This window comes from Phacochoerus africanus, chromosome 8 (assembly GCF_016906955.1).
Source record: "Phacochoerus africanus isolate WHEZ1 chromosome 8, ROS_Pafr_v1, whole genome shotgun sequence".
Lineage (NCBI taxonomy): Eukaryota > Metazoa > Chordata > Mammalia > Artiodactyla > Suidae > Phacochoerus > Phacochoerus africanus.
Window position 1 is genome coordinate 52,990,329 of NC_062551.1, and position 21,528 is coordinate 53,011,856.

General features: G+C 49.6%; 1 protein-coding gene across 1 annotated transcript in view; it reads left to right on the top strand.

Annotated features, from left to right (window-relative positions):
• The window catches only part of SAE1 (SUMO1 activating enzyme subunit 1), a 67,753-nt gene extending 52,000 nt beyond the window's left edge, over positions 1-15,753 (top strand). The window contains exons 9-11 of the mRNA XM_047791350.1: positions 4,605-4,749; positions 10,841-10,910; positions 14,709-15,753. Of these exons, the coding sequence (XP_047647306.1) occupies positions 4,605-4,749; positions 10,841-10,910; positions 14,709-14,801 (308 nt within the window). The 3' untranslated portion in view covers positions 14,802-15,753. The remainder of the gene's footprint in view (positions 1-4,604; positions 4,750-10,840; positions 10,911-14,708) is intronic.
• The last annotated feature ends 5,775 nt before the right edge of the window (positions 15,754-21,528 follow it).

Genomic DNA, 21,528 nt, shown 5'->3' on the forward strand with positions numbered 1-21,528 from the left:
CCTCTGTAGCAGTGAATGTCATCCTCCTGGACCTCAGCAGCCTGAGTTAATTAAAAGGGTCAGATGAAGTTAATCGAGTTTAGAACTCTTATTTTGTGCAGTGCTTTGATACGTTTTCGATGAGTCATCCTTTGGCAGGGCAGTTCTCTGTCCCTGACAACATTGGATCTTAATGGAATAGTTTCATAATCTGGAAACGAGTAGGGAGGTGCTCTTCAGAAATGCAGAGTCAACAGTGTGTGTGTGTGTGTGTGTGTGTGTGTCTGGCTATTTGGGAGGGCGGACGGCAGAACAAAGGGGAGAATTTAATAAGCAAGTACTTGTCAGGGTCTAGGGTCAATTCTGAGGCTGCTGCCTGTCTAGAACATTGGGCTTCTTCCACCCCCCACCTCCACCCCTACTAACTGGAGTGCTGACATTAGAAAAAGAGTGAAAAATACGGCCTCTGTTTGCTGCAAATAAGTGGCCGGAATGACTGGCCCCCTTCCCAGAGGCCTTGAGCAGACCTCAGATGTGGTCAGCGAAGTATCTGGACGGTGCCAGGCTGCCGGCCCATGTCCAGGCGGCCTGCACCAGGAATAGGCAAAGGGCCCAGAGGAACAGCGGGGCCAGCTGCTGGCTGCCTTTGCTCCTCCTCTTCATGCCATCTTATTTCTTTCTGAGATAAGACTAGTCTTACCCTCTGAAGATTGATGGGCAGGGTTTCATATGGCCTCTGCCTCTACTTCTCACCCACCGAACTAGTAACAAAATTAATGAACCAGTTAAGAACGGGCAGGGCCCATCTGGACAGGGCATCTCACAAAAATGTGGTCCGTGGGAGGGAGTCCGGGGGCAGGGGGTGCAAAGAGCCAGACCACTTGGAATCCTTGGGCTGCATTCCCGATGGTCCTGCCATTTCTCCTGGATCCAGTTAGGGTTAAGAAACACAGGCTGCATTTCTGCACCTCTGCTCTTTGGCAGTTCCCCTGAACAAGCCCCTTAATCTCTGAACTTAAGCTTCTTCACCTGTGAAGTAGGAAGAGTATTAGGACCTACCTGCCTCACTGGGGTATTGCGAGTGTAAAATGTTTTGGATGGTGCCTGGTACAGAGCAGGCACTGTATGTTTTGCAATTATTATAGTAGTTTGAGTTTGCTCCAAGACCTGTGTTTCGTAACCAGAAGATGAAACGTTTTGTGGTGAGGGCTGAAAAAATGATCCTCTCCTCTCTGACCCTTGTGACAGTTGGTACCTCTGTCCCAGTGACACAGAAATAAGAGGTTCACACAGGAGGCAGCCAGGGCGGGTCCCCTGCTGCTATCCCCACCCTGATGTCTGGAAAGCAGGCAGCCTCATTCACTTTCCGCGTGGTTGCCTCTGGGCCTTGGATTGTGCGAGGCAAGAGGCCTGCTCTTGGCACTGCCTCCGTCATCTGCTCTGGCGACCCTGATAGACATTCTGGGTCTGCTGTCCTTTCTTCCCAGGAGTGACTGACAGGAATTGGGCTGACATGGGATTCCGTCCCCTCGGAGTATCCTCTTTGGGCTAGATTAACAGATTTCCAGGTTCCTGTGTCTTCACAGGACATTGTTGCAAAAGAGGCTTGATCCAGACAGCAGTTATCTGCCACTGCTTCTGCAGTCTGTTCTCCGCCCTGCCCCAAATGCTGACTTGATTCCATTGCTTTTCTCCACATTGGTACCCCAGCCATATACCTGCAAAGCTAGACATTAACACTTAGATGATGGCAGACCTGTGGTAGCCAGTATCCAAATTGTCATCGGCTTTGAGTTGGCTGCCAAGTGGCCAGGTAGAATTGAAGGTGGTGGAAGCTGTGTTCTTGAGAAAGAGAGGAGAGTAACATTCCCAGAAAGTAAACAGCATTCAACATAGATATTCCGAAACCTTTCAAAACAAACAGGAGTTCCTGCTGTGGCACAACGGGATTGGTGGCATCTTGGGAGCGGTGGGACACAGGTTCAATCCCTAGCCCAGCACAGTGGGTTAAGGATCCAGTGTTGCCGCAGCTGCGGCTTAGGTCAAGACCACAGCTCAGATCTGATCCCTGGCCCAGGAGCTCTATGTGCCGCGGGCCAGCCAAAAATGAAAAAATAAATAAATAAAAACAAACAAAACCTCTCTGACATACAAAGCCCTGGGCATAGGAAAATCGCCAGAGAAATGCAGACCAGGGTCTTCCTCTGACACTGGCACTGAGAAAAGCGTGGCCCAGAAGCTGCTCGGCCACAGCCTCCATGAACCCTGACACCTGGGCCTCCACGGTTCAGGATCTTCTTGAAGCACTGTATAACCTACTTTTGAACTTCTTGCAGGCTTCAGTAGAGCCATTCAACATGGCTCCTAAGTTCCCTGTCCCCTACCCCCCCAGCCCCCATTGCCCTCAGACTGCAGAGACCAGGACTCCCTTGCTCACCACCAGACCTTTAGCCCCTAGGTCAGCGGGGCACATACTGCGTGCTCGCTCACTCTGGCACATGAATGAGTTGGTTGCTGCCTCTGGGAGAGTGCTTCTCAACCTAGGCTGCTCATCACCAAAATGATTTGTGAGTCTTAGGAAAGAGCAGGACAATGACTCGTTAGCCTGGAGTAAGTTCCAAATACTTGCATTTTTAAGAGCCTCAAACCAATGGCCTGAGATGTTTTTTGTTTTGTCTTTTTGTCTTTTAGGGCCACACCTGGGGCATATGGAGGTTCCCAGGCTAGGGGTCAAATCAGAGCTGTAGCTGCCGGCCTACACCACAGCCACAGCAATGCTGGATCCTTAACCCACTGAGCAAGGCCAGGGATCAAACCCACAACCTCATGGATGCTAGTTGGGTTCGTTAACCACTGAGCCCCAGTGGGAACTCCTGGCCTGGGTTTTTAATCCACCTCAGTTTTTAAGGACGAGCCCCTGGTACTGAGGGAGTGTCACTTCCTGGATACATTCACCTTTTTAGTCAGCAAATTGTGATGAGACGTAAATGGAAGCACTTTAAACTAGAGTATGAGGGGCTCTCCCAGGTCACCCGGGGTCTCCACAGCTCTGCCTCTGCCCTGAAAGCATCTTGTGATGTGGGAGGAGTCATGCCCTAGAGACAGGCTCCTGGCGGTCGGGCTGGCTGCCTGCCCTGGGGAGCATGTGTGGATCAGGAATGCCACCCACCCAGTCTGCAGTGCGCACTTGGACAAGGTGTCGTGGGCAGTGGAAGGTGTTTGTGTTTTAATTGATCTTATGTTCCTGCCTGTCTTTTTGTTCAGGCTGAAACGGAGCCTTGTTAGGGTCTCCTTACACAGGAGCTCTTATGTGCTGCCATCATCTGAACCTGTCCTCTGGTTCACATCCAACATGACACATCCGTTTCTGAGGTTGACATAATGGTTGTACTGAGTGAGGGAGGCCGTGTCTGTGCTGATGCGCCAGTCTGATGAATCTGAGCACTTGGCTGGCCTTTCTGGCTGAAGCAGTCCAGCCTTTGAACTGATGCCTAGAATGCATGCCTCCTTCTCCTGACCTCTCTGCTGGGTCACAGTAGGGCCTTTTCCCTGTGCTGGTCGCTCCCTCACCCTTCTTCCCCAACCCACACATGCTTCACTCGTGCTGCTTCCTCAGGCAAGCTCTCTTTACCCGACAGCACCCTATAGAGAATGTCAGATCCTCCGTTGTACTGTCATGGCACTCAACATGGTCATTTTAGTCATTTTGGTAATTATATGATGACCTCTCTGACTCTTTGGTCAATAAATGAAAAATGTGGAGTTCCTGTTGTGGCTCAGTGGTTAACGAATCCAACTAGGAACCATGAGGTTGCGGGTTTGATCCCTGGCCTCGCTCAGTGGGTTAAGGATCCAGCATTGCTGTGAGCTGTGGTGTAGGTCGCAGATGCGGCTCAGATCTGGCGTTGCTGTGGCTGTGCTGTTGGACAGACCCCCAGCCTGGGAACTTCCATATGCGGGAGCAGCCCTAGAAAAGACAAAAAAACAAAAAAAATAATAAAAATAAATGAAAAGCGTGTTTTTCACTTGGCGTACATTTGGGATTTTTTGTGGCCACACCCTTGGACATATGGATGTCCCTGGGCCAGGGATTGACTGATGCCGCAACTGCAACCTGTCCCACAGGTGTGACAGCACTGGATCCTTTAGCCCACTCCTTTGGGCCGGAGATGGAAACTATACCTCCACAGCGACCCGAGCCACTTCGGTCAGAGTCTTAACTCATTGCACCACAGCAGGAACTCCCAGCCTGCTTCTTTTTTCTTTTTAGGGCCACACCCACGGCACATGGAAGCTCCCCGGCTAGGGGTGGAATCGGAGCCACAGCTGACCACCTATTCCACAGTCACAGCATCGCCAGATCCAAGCCGGATGTGTGACCTACACCACAGCTCACGGCAACACCGGATTCCCAGCCACTGAGTGAGGCCAGGGATTGAACCCCCATTCTCATGGATCCTAGTTGGGTTCATTAGCCGCTGAGCCATGAAAGGAACTCCTAGCCCACATTTTAATAATTGTACTACTTCCTGTAGAATTTTTTAAAAGTCTTAATTATCAACATCTATCAGCATTTATTTATCATGAAAAGATTTGCTTTTTAACCTCCTTTTTTCCTTTCCCAGTGCTTCTGAAGTTCCGCACAGATAAAGGAAGAGATCCAAGTTCTGACACCTTTGGGGAAGACTCTGAGTTGTTGCTCCAGATTCGGAATGATGTGCTCGACTCCCTGGGTGTTAATCCTGACCTGCTTCCAGAGGACTTTGTCAGGTTGGTCTCCGTATTTCTCACCGTTTAGCCCGGGTCAGTAAACATCTGTTTGCAATATTTGCCTTTATTTGGAGAGAAGCTTTATTAGGACCACAAGCCCTGAGGAGAGCCTCCTTTGCCACGTTCTGTCACCTCCTGTGACCTCTGCCCCTCTGTCAGTATAACAACAGGATATGAAAAGTAGAAGTGCAGGTTCTGTCTGTAATGTCTGCATACACCGTGCTACACCTCTTTTCACTTCACGTTATCTTCTGGGGATGCTTCCAGATCCATACAGTTTCCGCCCTCGTACTGCGGCTCTGTGGTATTTCGAATGGGAGCAGTAGTTGATTGAACCAGTCCCTCGTGGCCAGGCTTTTGTTGTCATGTAAGCATGCAGTGGTTTCTGACCTCGTCTGTGTGTCATTTGTACGTGTACAGGTGTAACTGCAGGGTAAACTACTGGGAGGGGGTGGCGGGGTCAGAAGAATGTGGTTCATGGTTTGGTAGATGTTGCCCCACTGGCCTCCACTGGTGACTTAGCAGCTCCGGGAGGCTTGCCCCATGGACAACCAGTCTTGCGCTCTTGTACCGTCCAGTTGAGGAGTGGATGGGAAAGGTCCAAAGGGCAACTGGGGTGGAACCCCTTCTGGGCAGTCCCAGATCATCTGCTCACTCTCATTCGCAGTGTCTCTGGGGGCTCCCTACACTGCTTTTCCATGCCCCCAGCTTGTTGCAGCAGTGACGGCGGCTCTCATTTATCAGGCAGCTCTTAGAATACCAGGCGTCAGGGTCGTTGCTGCATGTACCTGCTCTCTCTTGACAACAGCCCATTTTTTAGGTGAGGGAAAGTTAGGATAGAGCTCAGAGAAGTGAAGTGGCTAGTGTGAGGTGACCTAGCTAATAACGATACTACGGTGTCTTGAAGCCGTTCTTTGCTGTACCAGCACAGCCACATCAAACAGTTGTAACAAGCTTCTAAGTGTTTGTTAATTATTTTCTGTGAGCTAAATGAAGAAACGAAGGCTCAGAAAAATACAGTCACTTGTCCGAGGTTTTAGTAAATAGCCACCCAAGATCTCTCGACAGTGCTCACCTCTGGTAAGAGCACACCGCCTTGGTTCCTTTTTAGGGATAAGGTGCATCAGAGTCCCTTCTTTGTCTAATCCTTTCTTTACTCGTGGCTGGGAACCTCGCTTAGACACTAGCAAACCTCACCCAGTTTAACACCAGTGGCAGGCTTTGAGCCACCCACCTGCCAAGCCCTCAGCCAAAAAGAGGCAGCTGTCTACAAGGTGCTTTTGTAAGTTGGCACCAGGAGGTCAGGGGCTGACACTGCAGACTGGGCCAGGGTCCCTATCTCAGGCTAAGGCAGGTGGAGGAGGGGACAGCATGTGAGAACCCAGTGGTGTCCACTCTGGGCTTCACAGCAGGAAGGGGGCAGGCTCCTGCAGCGCTCTGGTTTCAGCAGACCCTGCTGGGCTGTGCCACCAAGTACACCCAGTGCTGAGTGTTGGGCCGTGAGGTCGCAGCTGGATGACTAATTTGGGCATTTAGCGTGATGAACGGTCTGCATCTGTATCGCCAGCCAGTGATGGAGGCGCCGCTTCCCAAAAGGAGAAAGCCATAGTCTAACTGCTAACAGCCGGACTAGCCCTTTAAGTAAGAGGTGTCTGATAGCCTCTCCAGGGCTGCCGGTGGCTGGTGGGGGTAAGGCCTGAGATGGGAGAGGATGTGGCAAGGAAATGGGCTGCCGTCTGGCAGCTGAGCTCCCTCACAAATTGCCTGCCACCAGCCAGCTCCCAGCAAGGCGTGCTCTCTTGAGTAGGGAAAGCCGTGCCCAAATCTCCGTTTCCCTCATCCGTCAGCGCTCTGCTTGCCCTGTCCTTCGTGTTACGTTATTTATAGTCTTTCCAGAGCGCTTTATTGCTCTTCTGACTATGAAAGTAACCAATGCCCATTGCCACGAAGCATAAAAGAGAAGAAAAGGATCATCCATGGTCCTCCCAGTGAGAAGCAGCCACTGCTGACAGTTTGGAGTTTCGCCTCACAGACTTCTCTATGTGTCTTTACTCATGTTTTTTCTCTTTTTTCAGGGCCACACCTGCAGCACATGGAGGTTCCCAAGCTAGGGGTCAAATCGGAGCTACAGCTGCCAGTCTACACCACAGCTCACGACAACGCCAGCCCTTTAACCCCCTAAGCAAGGCCAGGGCTCGAACCCGCAACTTCATGGATGCTAGTTGGGTTCATTACTGCTGAGCTGCGACAGGAACTCCTTTTTGCTTTCTTGATCGTATCCTTTGAAGTACAACTTCTTAACTTTGATGGAATATAATTTATCTTTTTTCTCTGTTTTTACATGTATGTTCTTTTAAGAGTTTTATAGTTTTAGTTTTTCTCTATAGGTCCATGACCCATTCTTCTTCTTTTTTTTTTTAAAGGGCTACACTTGCAGCATATGGACGTTCCCAAGCTAGGTGTCGAATTGGAGCTGTATCCACCAGCCTACGCCAGAGCCACAGCAACGTGGGATCCGAGCCACGTCTGCAACCTACACCACAGCTCATGGCAACGCCGGATTGTTAACCCACCGAGCAAGGGCAGGGACCGAACCCACAACCTCATGGTTTCTAGTCAGATTCATTAACCACTGCACCACTTCGGGAACTCCTGTATAGATTAATTTGGAAAGTATTGCCATCTGTTTTTTTTTTTTTACCCCCCTCCCTTTTTAGGGCCGCACCTGTGGCATATGGAATTCCCAGGCTAGGGGTCAAATCAGAGCTGTAGCTGCCAGTCTGTTTCACAGCAACTCAGGATCCAAGCTGCATCTGCAACCTACACCACAGCTCATAGCTATGCTGAATCCTTAACCCACTGAGCAAGGCCAGGGATGGAACCTGCATCCTCATTGATATTGGTTGGAGTCTTAATCTGCTGAGCCACAGTGGGAACTCCCTGTATTGCCATCTTTAACAGTATTAAGTCTTCTGCTTCATCAACATGGGTGTATCTTTCCATTTGTATCTTTTTTTTTTTTTTTTTTTAGGCCCACACCCACGACATATGGAGGGTCCCAGACTAGGGGTCGAATTGGAGCTACGGCTGCCAGCCATAGCCACAGCAATCCGAGCCACATTTGTGACCTACACCACAGCTCACGTCAACACCAGATCCTTAACCCACTGAGCGAGGCCAGGGATCTAACCCTCAACCTCATGGTTCCCAGTCATTTGTTTCCGCTGCTCCGCAACGGGAACTCCTCCATTTGTGTCTTGAGCTTGTATTCTGCAACCTTGCTGAATTTAGTAGTTCAAATAATTGTTCTGTGGTTTTCTTAGTATTTTCTATATACCAAATCATGTCATCTGTGAATATATATTATTACTTCTTTCTTGCCAATCTGGGTATCCCTTATTTCTTTTTCCTTTCTTAAGTGCCTGGGCAAGAACCTCCAATACAGTGTTGAATAGAAGTAGTGATGGCAGACATTCTTGCCTTGTTTTCTGATCTTAGGAGGAAAGCTTTTAGTCTTTTGCCATTGAGTATGATGTTGGCTATGGATTTTTCATAGATGCCCTTTATCAGTTTGAAGAAATTTCCTTCTCAGTTTATCGAGTGTTTTTATCATGAAATATTGCTGGATTGGGGGAGTTCCCACTATGGCACAGTGGGTTAAAGGGTCCGGTGTTATCTCACCTGTGGCTCAGATTCGATCCCTGGCCCAGAGACTTCCATATGCCCTGCGTGTGGCCAAAAAAAAAAATAGTGCTGGATTTTTGTCACATGCTTTTTCCTTGTCTGTCAAAGTGATCTTGTGTTATTTTGTCCTTTAATTAATTAATTTGGCATACTACATTGATATCTCATATGTTAAACCAACCTTCCATTCCTGGCATAAATCCCCCTTCGTCATCTACATGTTTCTGGTTTGGTTTGATTTACTAGTAACATTTTGTTGAGGTGATATACTTTTTTTTTTTTTGTCTTTTTGCCTTTTCTAGGGTGGCTTCTGCAGCATATGGAGGTTCCCAGGCTAGGGGTCAAATTGGAGCCGTAGCCACTGGCCTACGCCACAGCCACAGCAATGCGGGATCCAAGCCTCGTCTGTGACCTACACCACAGCTCACGGCAATGCTGGATTCCTTAACCCACTGAGCAAGGCCAGGGATTGAACCCGCAACCTCATGGTTCCCAGTCGGATTCATTAACCACTGTGCCACAACAGGAACTCCAAGATGATATACTTTTAAAGAAAGAAAGGTCGCATAGAATATGGGTGAATTTTCTTTCTCTTTTCGGTCTTTTTTTGCCTTTTCCAGGGCCTCAGCTGCAGCATATGGAGGTTCCCAGGCTAGGGGTCGAATCAGAGCTGTAGCTACCAGCCTACACCAGAGCCATAGCAACTCGGGATCTGAGCCGAGTCTGTCACCTACGCCACAGCTCATGGCGATGCCGGATCCTTAACCCACTGAGCAAAGCCAAGGATCAAACCCTCAACCTCATGGTTCCTAGTCGGATTCATTAACCACTGAGCCATGACGGGAACTCCGGGTGAATTTTCTTTTTAGGAAAAATATTCCTGCATCTGATTATCTTTGTGTAGTTGAATTAGGAGTGGCTAGTTTCTCTTTGGTATAGTCCTCTATGTGTTTTATAGTTCTCTAATGGACCTTGATACGAGGGATGACGTTGCCTCTGTGGATGAACATCCTGGCCAGGGTATGAGGTGATGGGCACCCCCAAGCGCAGTTAATGGCAGTTAAATGGATCTAGCCTTTCCAGAGGGCATTTTGGGAGAATGTATCAGGACTCAGCAGTTCTGTATTTAGGAATTTGCTGTAAGGAGTTGTTTGGACACCTATTGCAATATGTGTGATTTCAATGTTGAACAGCTTAACTATCCATCAGGAGGTTATAGAACACCACAAATCATAGTTGCTCTACTGGATTTTAAATTATGTGTGTTTAGGAGTTCCCACTGTGGCTCAGCAGTAACAAACACAGCTAGCATCCATGAGGATGTGGGTTCGATCCCTGGCCTCGCTCAGTGGGTTGGGGATCTGGTGTGGTTGTGGTGTAGGCCAGCAGCTATAGCTCCGATTTGACCCCTAGCCTGGGAACTTCCATATGCCTCAGGTGCGGCCCTAAAAAGCAAAAAAATTAAAAAACAAAAAATAAAAAGGTCTAGGAGTTTTCTTGGTGGCACAGCAGCTTAAGGATCCAGCATTGTCACTGCAGCTACTTGGGTCACTGCTATGCCATGGATTCGATCACTGGCAGGGAACTTTTGCGTCCTTCCCCCCCCCCCCCCAAAATAAACAAAAGTTCTTTTAAAAAAAAATAAAAAATAAACTAAAAAGTCCAGAAGGATGTGTGGCAAACTGAGAAGATTGGAGGCGGTCTTCTGGAGGTAAGGTTCCGTAGGGAAACTTACCCTTTAACTTGCCTGCACCCAGTTTCCTCACCTAAAAACCATCGTTGTGTTCAGGGGTGGGAACTGGCAGGCATGCTTCCTCAGGAGAGGTGGTGGAAGGAAGCGTTTTGCTGTCCAGGATGGGTGACTTGGAGGGGCAGATGGCAATATTAGCTAAAATTTGTCCTCTGGATGCCCCATCCTGGCCTAGAAGGGTTGGTATCTACGTGGGTAGTGAAGGCTTTTTTCTACTCCCATGCTGTAATTTCAGGCCCTAACTTTCCCAGGCCTCGTGCATGTTAACACAGGCCTGCTCCTGACATTTGTCTGGGAATAACATACAGACCCCACTGCCCATTGTGGGTAAGGAGAGAATTGCGAGAATGTGACCGGAGCACTGAAACATCTGATATATTTAGGATGCACAAATATAGTCTTTCCTTTAACTTAAAAAAAAATGTTGTGAAACAGTTCTTGCTTGCCAAGGTTCATAGGTCTTTCCCAGCCACCTACTAACCTCCTGGATCAGATTTCATTTTCACGCCTAGATGCCAGCATTGGTGTGGCTGTCTGGATTGACTCTTCCCGGTAGGAGATGTGTTCATTCAGGCTAGTCCACTACTGACCTTTCCCAGATGTCTCACCAGCCTTCCTGCTTCTTGGGGGCTCCGTATCATTTGTCTTCTCTTTCAGGTACTGCTTCTCTGAGATGGCCCCAGTGTGTGCAGTGGTTGGAGGGATCCTGGCTCAGGAAATTGTGAAGGTAAAAGTCACTGTGGAATCAAAGACCATTGACCCACTGCACCATCCCCTTGTAGATGTGCCAACAGAGAGAACCCAGGACTGTCTTAGCAAGCTGCCTGGCTTATCTGCCGTCACTCATCCTTTTTTCCTGCCCTCCCCATCCCCTTCCTTCCTTTTCCCACCCTATCCTATTCTCTCCAGCCCATCCAGCTGGGCATTCAGCAAATGACCTTCAAGTGCTTGCCTTGTTCTAAGCCCAGAGCCGGACAAGGTGCCCGAAGGTGCTGTCTGCCAGCCCCTAACTCTACAGATTAGTTATCTGGTGCTTATAATATTTGCCAGGTATTCAGTTGCTTCTCACAGCTTTATGAAGTGGACACTGTCATGGTCCCCGTTCAAGGGGTAGACACTGAGGGCCAGAGAAGGGACCCCAAAACCTCTGCTGCTCCACCTCTCCTTGATACAGTTTCTCTCGGTCCATGACCGTGGCATCAGAGCGCCCTTGCTGATGTGCACGTCCGGGGCTTGTGTGGAGAGGGGGAGTCAATACCGGGTAGTGTTGTCCCCTCAGAAAGGAAGTATTTTACCCGAGGTCATGCAACCAGTAATTAGCACAGCCTTTTGAGTCTTTTCTGGAACATTTGGGTTGCCAAACTGTAGCATACCCTGAAATAGATTTTACCTTTTTGGGGGGACCTGATATTTGCTCAAAGATGTTGAATTTGCCTTTTGCAAATTCTTGACTGCTTTAGTGGATTTGCAGTCATGGTTTTTCCTTTTCTTTCATGGAGCAGAGTCATGTCAGCTTAAATGATTTCCCCCTGTCTGTTTACATGTCAGGTTCGAGCTTAGGACGATTTAGAGACCAGCTCTTATTGCTTTGTCTATAAATTTGCTCTGGAAGCACTTGACTCAACTTGATGGTCCCACTGTCTTCTTCCTTTTTTTTCTTGTTCTTTTGTCTCTCCTTGTGGCATATGGAGTTCCCAGGCCAGGGATCAGGGATCAGATCTAAGCCAAGCTGCGGTAACGCCAAAGCCTTTAAGCCACTGTGCTGGGCCAGGGATCGAACTTGGTGCTGCAGAGACCCGCTGATCCTGTGGTGCCCCTGCCATCTTCTTAAGGCTCTTTTTCTCTCTCATTTCATTCTCTCTGGACAGAATCCTTTCCCTAAACCTAAGGCTGCCTATAGGGAGACCTGGCAGGAGAGAGTGCAGTGATGGATAAATGGGGGGCGGTGGGGGGGACATACCGTTCTTTTTGTCTCTTGTAATGATGACAACAGTAGGTAACATTTATTGAGAGCCCATTATGTATCTACCCCCCGGAGACCGTGGATAGACTCATTTTATCCTCACAACACCCAAGAGATAGAAGCTGCTGTGATCCTTGTTGCATAAAGGAGGCACGGAGGCAGACAAGCAGTGGGGCTAGGGCTTGAGCCCACTCGGTCTGCTTTCAGAACCTGTGCATCACTTGGCCATCCGGCCTCGGGTGCCCTCCCTAGCACCACCGCTGTCCAGTGGGCCTGGGGCCACTGTACCTGCGTGGGCCTGGGGCCACTGTACCTGCGCCCTCGGCCTCCTCTACACATCCCATTGAGAAGCTGCTTCCTGAGGTGCTCACGTGGGATGGAGATTGGGGGTCGCATAGGTCACCTTGACCCCATTGTTGGCAGCGGCCTCTCCACGTCTCAGTCACAGCCTCTGGTGCAGCCCCCTCCTTCCTGCCTGCTGGGCACAGCTGTTGCCCAGCATCTCGTTTCTGTTTATCCCGGATCCGGGTCGCCAGAGCACTCTGCATTCTTGGTTGCTGGGCGTGTTTGGAATCTCCTCCTACCCCCATCCTGCTTGGGAAGCACTTTACCTTTTGCCCATGTTCACCCCGTGCCCTGCTGCCTTGTCCCCGCCACTCCCCCCTATTTAGCACCGTTCCTGCTCCGGTAAAGTCCTGCCATCTGAGGGTGCAGATCTGTCCCTTCTCCCTGGCGGGACCATCTGACTACCCGTTAACAAGGAAACTTCGGGAAATGGGGGAGACCCAAATCTGTTCCTTTGGAATCATCGGTGTTTCCCTCCTTCCTTCTGTCATTCCAGATGTCACGTGGTCTCTCCACAGCCTTTGGCGTGTCTCCTTGCTTAGGTTTAATCGCCCTCTTCTCTTCCCACTGTCTACACTTGGTCTCCCTTCCTGCAGTGCTGGGGTGATGCTGACAGCAGCCGTGCAGGCGCCACATTAAAATGCTTTGTATCGTCTCCAGGAACTTGGGGTCTCGGGTCTAGGAATTCTACCTGTGGTCCTTCCACCAGCTGAGTGCTTGGGGTCCTCAGATATTAGGGAAGGGCCCCTGGCAGCCATTAGTAATAGTAGCTCCCATTTATTGAGAATTTACCATGTGGCCGGCACATTACAGGCTTGATCACATTTCATACTCATCAGGAGCCCCAGTGGACAGGTGCCGTTTATTTCCCATTTTATATATGAGCCCAGAGAAGCAAACCTCTGTCTCAGCCAAGCCCCCGGCCGGCAGGGACTTCAGAATCCTTAATACTTGACACAAAGTAGATGCTCAAAACATTTTCCTCAGAAGGACAGTTATTTCTGGAATAACCACTTGGAATAGGTATATTGTCTACATTTTTTGGGTGAGGAAGTGGATTGGGCTTGGTGCCCAGGTCAAGGAGGAGAGATTCCGGGTGTTTAGAGTGCATTCCCAACCTTGTGAGTGACGGCACGGTGCTCCTGGGAACCTTGAAACCTTGCCTGGCAGGTTGCATAGGTGATGTCCTCCTCTTTTTTTTTTTTTTTTTGTCTTTTTGTCTTTTTAGGGCTGAACCCGTGGCATATGGAGGTTCCCAGGCTAGGGGTCAAATCAGAACTACAGCTTCCAGCCTGTACCATAGCCACAGCCACATCAGATCTGAGCCTCGTCTGCGACCTACACCACAGCCACAGCAACGCCGGATCTGAGCCGCGTCTGTGACCTACGCCACAGCAACGCCAGATCTGAGTCATGTCTGCGACCTACATGCAGATCCTTAACCCACTGAGCGAGGACAGGGATCAAACCCGCATCCTCCTGGGATGCTAGTCGGACCCGTTACTGCTGAGTGACAGCAGGAACTCCCATGTCCTCCTCTTGAAATGAGAACCCTTCTTGGGTTGCAACCTCTAAGAAAACTCACTGTCACCTATGGACCTTTTCCGAGTACACACGTGGTTCAGCGTGTAATTTCAGGGCCTCTGACTCCATCTCTGAAAGTGCTGTGAACTTCTGTTAACCCCACGAGATACTCTCCATCTCCATAGCTGAGTAGCATCTCTCAGCCCTCCAGATCCCCGCCTGGCCTGAACTGTGGAGGCAGGCAGCTCGGCTCCTATGGAGGGCATTCCCCCAGGTGGTGAAGACTGCGCCCCGAGACATGTTGGAATGAATCACTGCCTTTCTCAGTGGAATAGTCATAAATAATGATTACAGCCATTTGCAAGCGGCACATTGCCGTGTTGGGCCTTGTTTTAGATATTTGAGGTACAGCATCTCTTGTAATCCCTAGGATAAGACCGGTTATTTCCATTTTACATGGGGAAAGTAAAGGTCAGAGAGGCTAAGCCATCTGCTTGAGGACACACAGCTGGTAAGGGACCGTTCCAATCCCATGTTTCCAGACAGAGCCGAATCGCCCCTGGGGAGCAAAATCAACCTCTGTTGGGAACCACTGTTGCTTTTAGAAAGGTCTGGATTTCGAGGTTTATTCTCTCCTCTTCATTTTATCCCTTTTAAAGCACTTGAGCTGAACCCTGTTGTTTTTCTCCCCAGGCCCTGTCTCAGAGGGACCCTCCTCACAACAACTTTTTCTTCTTTGATGGCATGAAGGGGAGTGGGATTGTGGAGTGCCTCGGCCCCAAGTGAACCCCACACTTGGTGGCCCCAAAGATGCCAACTTGCAGCCCGCCCATACGGGGTCCCCGTCCTCTGTCCCCCGGCAAAGCATCTCCAGGCAGGGCAAATCGAGGTCCTTGAACCAGTATGAACCGTGTCCTGCGAGCAGGGAGGTCCTGCAGATGTGCCCCTTCACAGCACCAGCAGCTGCCAAACAAGGGGCCTAGGCCCTGGCTGTCTCCTCGCCAGCCCCAGGCCTGCAGCTTGCCTGAGTGGCCAGCACCGGGAAGCCCCCTCTGAGGCCTCTCAGTCCTGGTGTCCTCCTGGCACCACCAGCCACCCAGGGATCGCTGGAGGTGCTGGCTGGGAGCCAGCTCACCTTGTTGCACTGGAGCCTCTTGCCACCTTCGTGGACTTAGTCCCCGCCTGCTGTCACACAGAGAAGAACATGACTTCAGGTGGGGAGTACAGAGAAGAGCATGACTTCAGGTGGGGAGTAAGGCCCAGGACCCATGAAACACTCGTGGAACCACAGTTCCAAATGCAGACAGGTGCCCTTAGAGAGGAAAAACCATAGCAGCAGGTGGAATGTATTTCCTCCAAAGTTTTCGACTCTGAAAAACAACAGGTGGCATCTGGTGTGCTGTTCTTGGGGTTTAGTTTAGGATTAGTTGAGTTCCAGCCGGGCTTTTGGAAGAGAAGAAATGTTACCAAGTCCTCTTGGGTATTAGAATGAGCCCTTGCCAATTGAATATTAGTGGGAAAGCTTATAAAAAGGCAGATTCCTGGGTCCCACCCCCTGGGACTCGGAACATTGGGATCTAGCTGGGACAGAGGAGCCCTTCGTGGCGCTGCAGGGACGCTTTGGAGGCGCAGCACGTGAGGGCTGTGTGTGTCTTTCATCTTCCCCCGAATTGCAGCTGTTTGTGTTTTTTTATATTTTCTATGTTTCCTTGGTTCTTTAAAAAGAAATGATAGAAATAAAGTTATTTGCTTTAGGATTTGTTTGTTTTTCTTCCGTGTTAGAAAAAAGTCTTTCTCTGACAGGGAGTGTTCCTACCAATTGCCTTTTTTTTGGCTGTGCCTGCAAGTATATGGAAGTTCCCCAGACCAGGGATCAAACCCGCACCACAGTAGAGACCCAGGCTCCTTCAGTGATGGTGCAGATCCTTAACCAGCTGCACTGCAAGAGAACTCCGAAATTGCTGGGGTTTTTTGTTTTTTGGGGGGGGGTTTTTGTTTTAAAGGCTGTACCATAGCATTTGGAAGTTCCTGGGCCAGGGGTTGAATCCGAGCTGCAAATGCAACCTACGCTGTAGATGTGGCCACATCAGATCTTTAATCTACTGTGTCAGGCCAGGGATAGAACTGCACCTCCTCAGCAGCTGCTGCAGTCAATTCTTAACCCACTGTGCCATGGCAGGAACTCCCTCAATTCCAAGTATCCCTGGATACATTAACATGACAGAGATCATCCCCTCTGTCACCACTCCTGCCACCGTTTTTCTGGGTTATGCAGCAAGTTAGACTGCTCAAATTCTAGAGTTCATAGAAGCTTCTGTCTATTGAATAATTCAGTTAAGTAGTGGCTGTACTCATTGACAGCAGTTGTAATAGTGGGAGTAAAAGTGAGCAGTGGTCTCATAAAAGTTAAGTGACACTTAAGGAATATGCCCCAAGTCCCAGAGCTGGGCCGGTCACAGCTGTCATTGGAGCACCAGGTTTGCCTTGATGCTGCAGCTGGAGGCTCCTCACCCTCACGTGGCTTCCTCCTTGAGGTTAAATTGTCTGGCTATTTTGAATAAATCAGTTCCTTTTCAGCACTACTGTAGTCAGTGAAAACAAACAAAAAGCTGGTGTCCTCTGGGAGCAGGAACTCAATTCTCCAGCCCTCCTGGTCACCTCTGCTCCTGCCTCAGCTGAGGCTAGGGCTGCGCTTCTGGTGCGGCCTCTTTCTGGACCCACATTAGTGTTGAGTCCCGGGATCCTGGCATGAATCTGACACAGTCTTGGAAAATTTGAGCTAATTACACGCTTTGCTCTGCAATGTGGGCCTATGGTCACAAGGGGGTGCAGGCAGGTCTGGACGGATTAAAAACAATTGTCATTGTAGAAGCATCTCTGAAGCTTTTCAAACTTTCCCACCCCTGTTCCTGTCATCGCAGAGATTGATCCAGACAGGATCCCTTGGGAATTGGGGGTGGTGCGGGAAGTTTCCAGCCCCAGACAGGAAAGGTCTTTATTCCCTTTGCTTCAGATTTCATATTTGCCCATGTTACATGTTGATGTTATCATAAAAATGGATTTCCCTGTGTCTCCAGGCAGCACACAGTAATTGGCCTGTGGTTTCTAGTACCTCAGGAGATGGGTAGCCCACTTGGGAAGGGGATCTAATCTGTGACGGTTTGGCAAAGATTGTTGGGGTGTGGGAGTTAGCAAATGAAACAGGCCCTCTTTGGGGCTGCCAGCCTTCTGCGCTCCATAGCCTGCTTCTCTCGTCTCTGGTATGCGTAGTAGCCTAACTGAATTAGGTGCTCAGTGGTTGAAGTTTCGGAGAGCATGTTCTAGCGAACAGGTGCTACTAAGAAAAAAAAAAAAAAAAAGGAGTTCCCGTCGTGGTGCAGTGGTTAACGAATCCGACTAGGAACCATGAGGTTGCGGGTTCGGTCCCTGCCCTTGCTCAGTGGGTTAACGATCCGGCGTTGTCGTGAGCTGTGGTGTAGGTTGCAGACGTGGCTCGGATCCTGCGTTGCTGTGGCTCTGGCGTAGGCCGGTGGCTACAGCTCCAATTCAACCCCTAGCCTGGGAACCTCCATATGCCGCGGGAGCAGCCCAAGAAATAGCAACAAAAAAGACAAAAGACAAAAAAAGACAAAAAAAAAGGCTCTTGGCCCCATCACAGCCCCACATTCCATGACTTGCCTTGTGCAATGCAGACCCTTGTTGTCAGATTCTTGCACTTTTTAATAAGTATAAATGTATACTTATTGAGGCATCCCCTATTTGCCCCTTTACGGATGGGGAAATGGAGGCTGAGGTGGTGGTTGGCAAGTCAGAAGAGTATGGTAACAGCTAACATGCTCACACGACCTGCCTTATACTTTCAGAATAATCATACTTGAGCTAAATTGACTCCTCACAGCAGTTCGATGGTGGTAGATACTCTTGTATCCATATTTCAGACGAGGAAACAGCCTCAGCCAACAAGTAAGGGCTGGAATGTGTGCAGGTGGCGAGGCGTCTTTACGGGACACCTAGTAAACACTGATGGAGTGGCACCGCTTCCTGTGATCTTGGAAAGGACAAGAAAACTCTGGCTTTGCCTTTACAAGTCCCTGAGACCTAGGAGTCACCGCTGAGTCAGGCCCAGGTGCTGGGGAAGGGCCTTCAGCGGAGTTTAGAAGGTGGACTTTGTTTTGGGGCTTATGAAAAAACATTCAAGGAGTTCCCGTCATGGCACAGTGGTTAAAGAACCCGACCAGGAACCATGAGGTTGTGGGTTCAATCCCTGGCCTCGCTCAGTGGGTTAAGGAATCCGGCATTGCTGTGAGCTATGGTGTAGGTGTAGACGCGGCTTGGATCCCCAGTTGCTGTGGCTGTGGTGTAGGCTGGCAGCTGCAGCTCCGATAAGACCCCTAGCCTGGAACCTCCATATGCCGCAGGTGCTGCCTTAGAAAAGACAAAAAACAAAACAAAACAAAACCATTCAAGCCATATTTGTACAAGTGTACGAGGCAAAAGTTGCCGCCCCATGATTGTCAGCTCAGTGTTGGCCACGTGGCAGGAGCCGCTGACTTCACAGCTACACTCGATTTGGGAGAGAGACGTGAGACGCTTTTTGTAGACGTTGGCTGTGTCCCCTTCCCTATCTACCTCCCGGAGAGAGCACGCCTGGCTGCGTAAAAAGAGTGAACGAACCCCTCCAGGCTGTCAGGTTCAAAGCCAGACTCTACTACTTAGCCACATGACTTGGGAAAGTGTCTTTTTTGTGCCTTAGTCGCCCCATCTGTAAGATGGTAATAGTAAAACAATCCATTGGTAAGTGGGAATTAAATGAGTTAATACATTCTTTGAGTAGAATTGCTCAACGTTAGCTGCTATTACGCAGAGTCACAAAATAACTTTCTGTATTTCGCTTTTTCTCACTGGGTCTTGAAATCCTTGTCAGTTAAAGTTGGGGATTAGCTTGCTGGAGCTGCACAGTTTGCAGGTGGCATGTTCTAGCTGAGGGCCTCATTGCCAGGTCCTCTGGGTCTCAGCTGCACTGCTTTGCAGAACCACTTGGCACCTGGGTTCCAAGAGCGGAGGCCACACAGATGACTTCTCATGTTTCCTTTCCCTCTGAACAACTGATCCCTCCTTTGTTTTTCTAGGAGCCCTTGGACTTGGCTATCAAAACATGGCCTTCTCTGCCCTTGATTGTCCCTGGGTCTTTTTCCCTCCAAACTCGGTGATAGGGTGGGATTCCACACTTTCAGTCCCCCAAAATGATAGCTTTGGCTCTATTAAGAAGAGGGAGTTCCCATTTTGACTCAGCAGAAACGAATCCGACTAGTATCTCTGAGGACACGGGTTCGGTCCCTGGCCTTGCTCAGTGGGTTAAGGATCCAGCACTGATGTGAGCTGTGGTGTAGGTCACAGACGCAGCTCGGATCTGTGTGGCTCTGGCTGTGCTATAGGCCAGCAGTTGTAGCTCCTATTCGACCCCTAGCCCGGGCACTTGCAAATGCCACAGATGCAGCCCTAAAAAGCAAAAAAAAAAAAAAGAGATGCAGGAGGAGCTCCCATTGTGGTGAAGTGGGTTAAGCTGCAGCCTGCATTGCTGCAGCTGTGGCAAGTCACATCTGCGACTTGGATTTTTTTTTCTCTCTCTCTCTTTAGGGACAAACATGCTACATATGGCGGTTCCCAGGCTAGGGGTCAAATCAGAGCAGCAGCTGCCAGTCTACACCATAGCCACAGCAACACAGGATCCAAGCCGCGTCTGCAACCTGTACCACAGCTCACAGCAACGCCATATCCTTAACCCTCTGAGGGAGGCCAGGGATCAAACTCGAATCCTCATGGGTCCTAGTTGGGTTTGTTACTGCTTAGCTGTAACGGGAACTCCTGCAACTTGGATTTGATCCCTGGCCTGGGAACTTCCACATGTCATGGGTTCAGCCAAAAAAAAAAAATTTGGAAGATGCACAAGTTGTGTTTCTGGTGTGGTGGGGTAAGGTTTTAATAGAAAAGCCTCTGCAGTTATCTATATTCTGGACAAAATATTACCCACCCACTCACCAACCACCATCCCCCAAAAAATCTAGGAAGACTTTGGAGAGTGAACAGAAGCAGGTAGATTTCAGAGGTGAATGGAAAGTAGTGAGAGCCCAGAACAGGATGAATTTTTCTGGGGGTGGGGTGTTTGCCAGAGGTTTAGATGGAGGTGGGGGCTATAGCCCTTAGCACTGCACCAGGCAGCTAAAACTTGGGTGGAAAAGCAGCCGTCTTATAGGCCTGAAGGACCAGAGGGCAGGGCCCAGAGTAACCACAGCTGCTGGAAGAGCAAGCACCAGGGAAGGGAAACCACAAGTCCTCTGTATAAATTTGGTGGAAAATTGCTGTCCCTCGGTCTGTGAATGCGTGGGGCAGACCAAAGCTAGACTGCAGTGAACTGGAGTTGAGCTGTCACCCACTGTACTGGATTGAATCTAACAAATATAAGTATCTCCTAAAACAACATTCACATCTTTGGGAGGAATATAACCGAACCCAGAACATCTGCAATGTAACATTCATAAATATCCAGGATTCAAAAAATAACCATACCTTCCAGGATACAATCCAACATTACCTCGGAGTTCCTGTTTGTGGCTCAGTAACGAACCCAACTAGTAACCATGGGGATGCGGGTTTGAGCCCTAGCCTTGCAATGGGTTGAGTATCTGGCGTTGCAGTGAGCTGTTGGTGTAGGTCAAAGACACGGCTCGGAACCTGAGTTGCTCTGGCTGTAGCTCTGATTCAACCCCTGGCCTGGAACTTCCATATGTTATGGGGGTGGCCCTAAAAAAAAAAAGTCCATGCCTACACCTAATGAAATGGAGATGGTGAAGATTCCATGAACTGGAAACAGATTAACAGAAAGTATCAAGTCTAGGAGTCCGATTGTGGCACAGTGGAAACGAATCTGACTAGGATCCTTGAGGACACAGGTTCAGTCCCTGGCCTCATTCAGTGGGTTAAGGATCCGACATTGCCGTGAGCTGTGGTGTAGGCCGCAGGCATGGCTCAGATCTGGTGTTGCTGTGGCTGTGGTGTAGACTGGCAGCTGCAGCTCCGATTCAACCCCTAACCTGGAAACCTTCCTGTGCTGCAGGTGTGGCCCTTAAAAAAAAAAAAAAAAGAATTATCGAGTCAGGAGTTCCCGTCGTGGCGCAGTGGTTAACGAATCCGACTAGGAACCATGAGGTTTCGGGTTCGGTCCCTGCCCTTGCTCAGTGGGTTAACGATCCGGCGTTGCCGTGAGCTGTGGTGTAGGTTGCAGACGTGGCTCGGATCCCGAGTTGCTGTGGCTCTGGCGTAGGCCGGTGGCTACAGCTCCGATTCAACCCCTAGCCTGGGAACCTCCATATGCCGCGGGAGCGGCCCAAGAAATAGCAACAACAACAACAACAAAAAGACAAAAAGACCAAAAAAAAAAAAAAAGAATTATCGAGTCAAAAAAGAGGAATTTGTTTAAATAACAAGAACTTCGGGGACTTGTGGGACACTATCA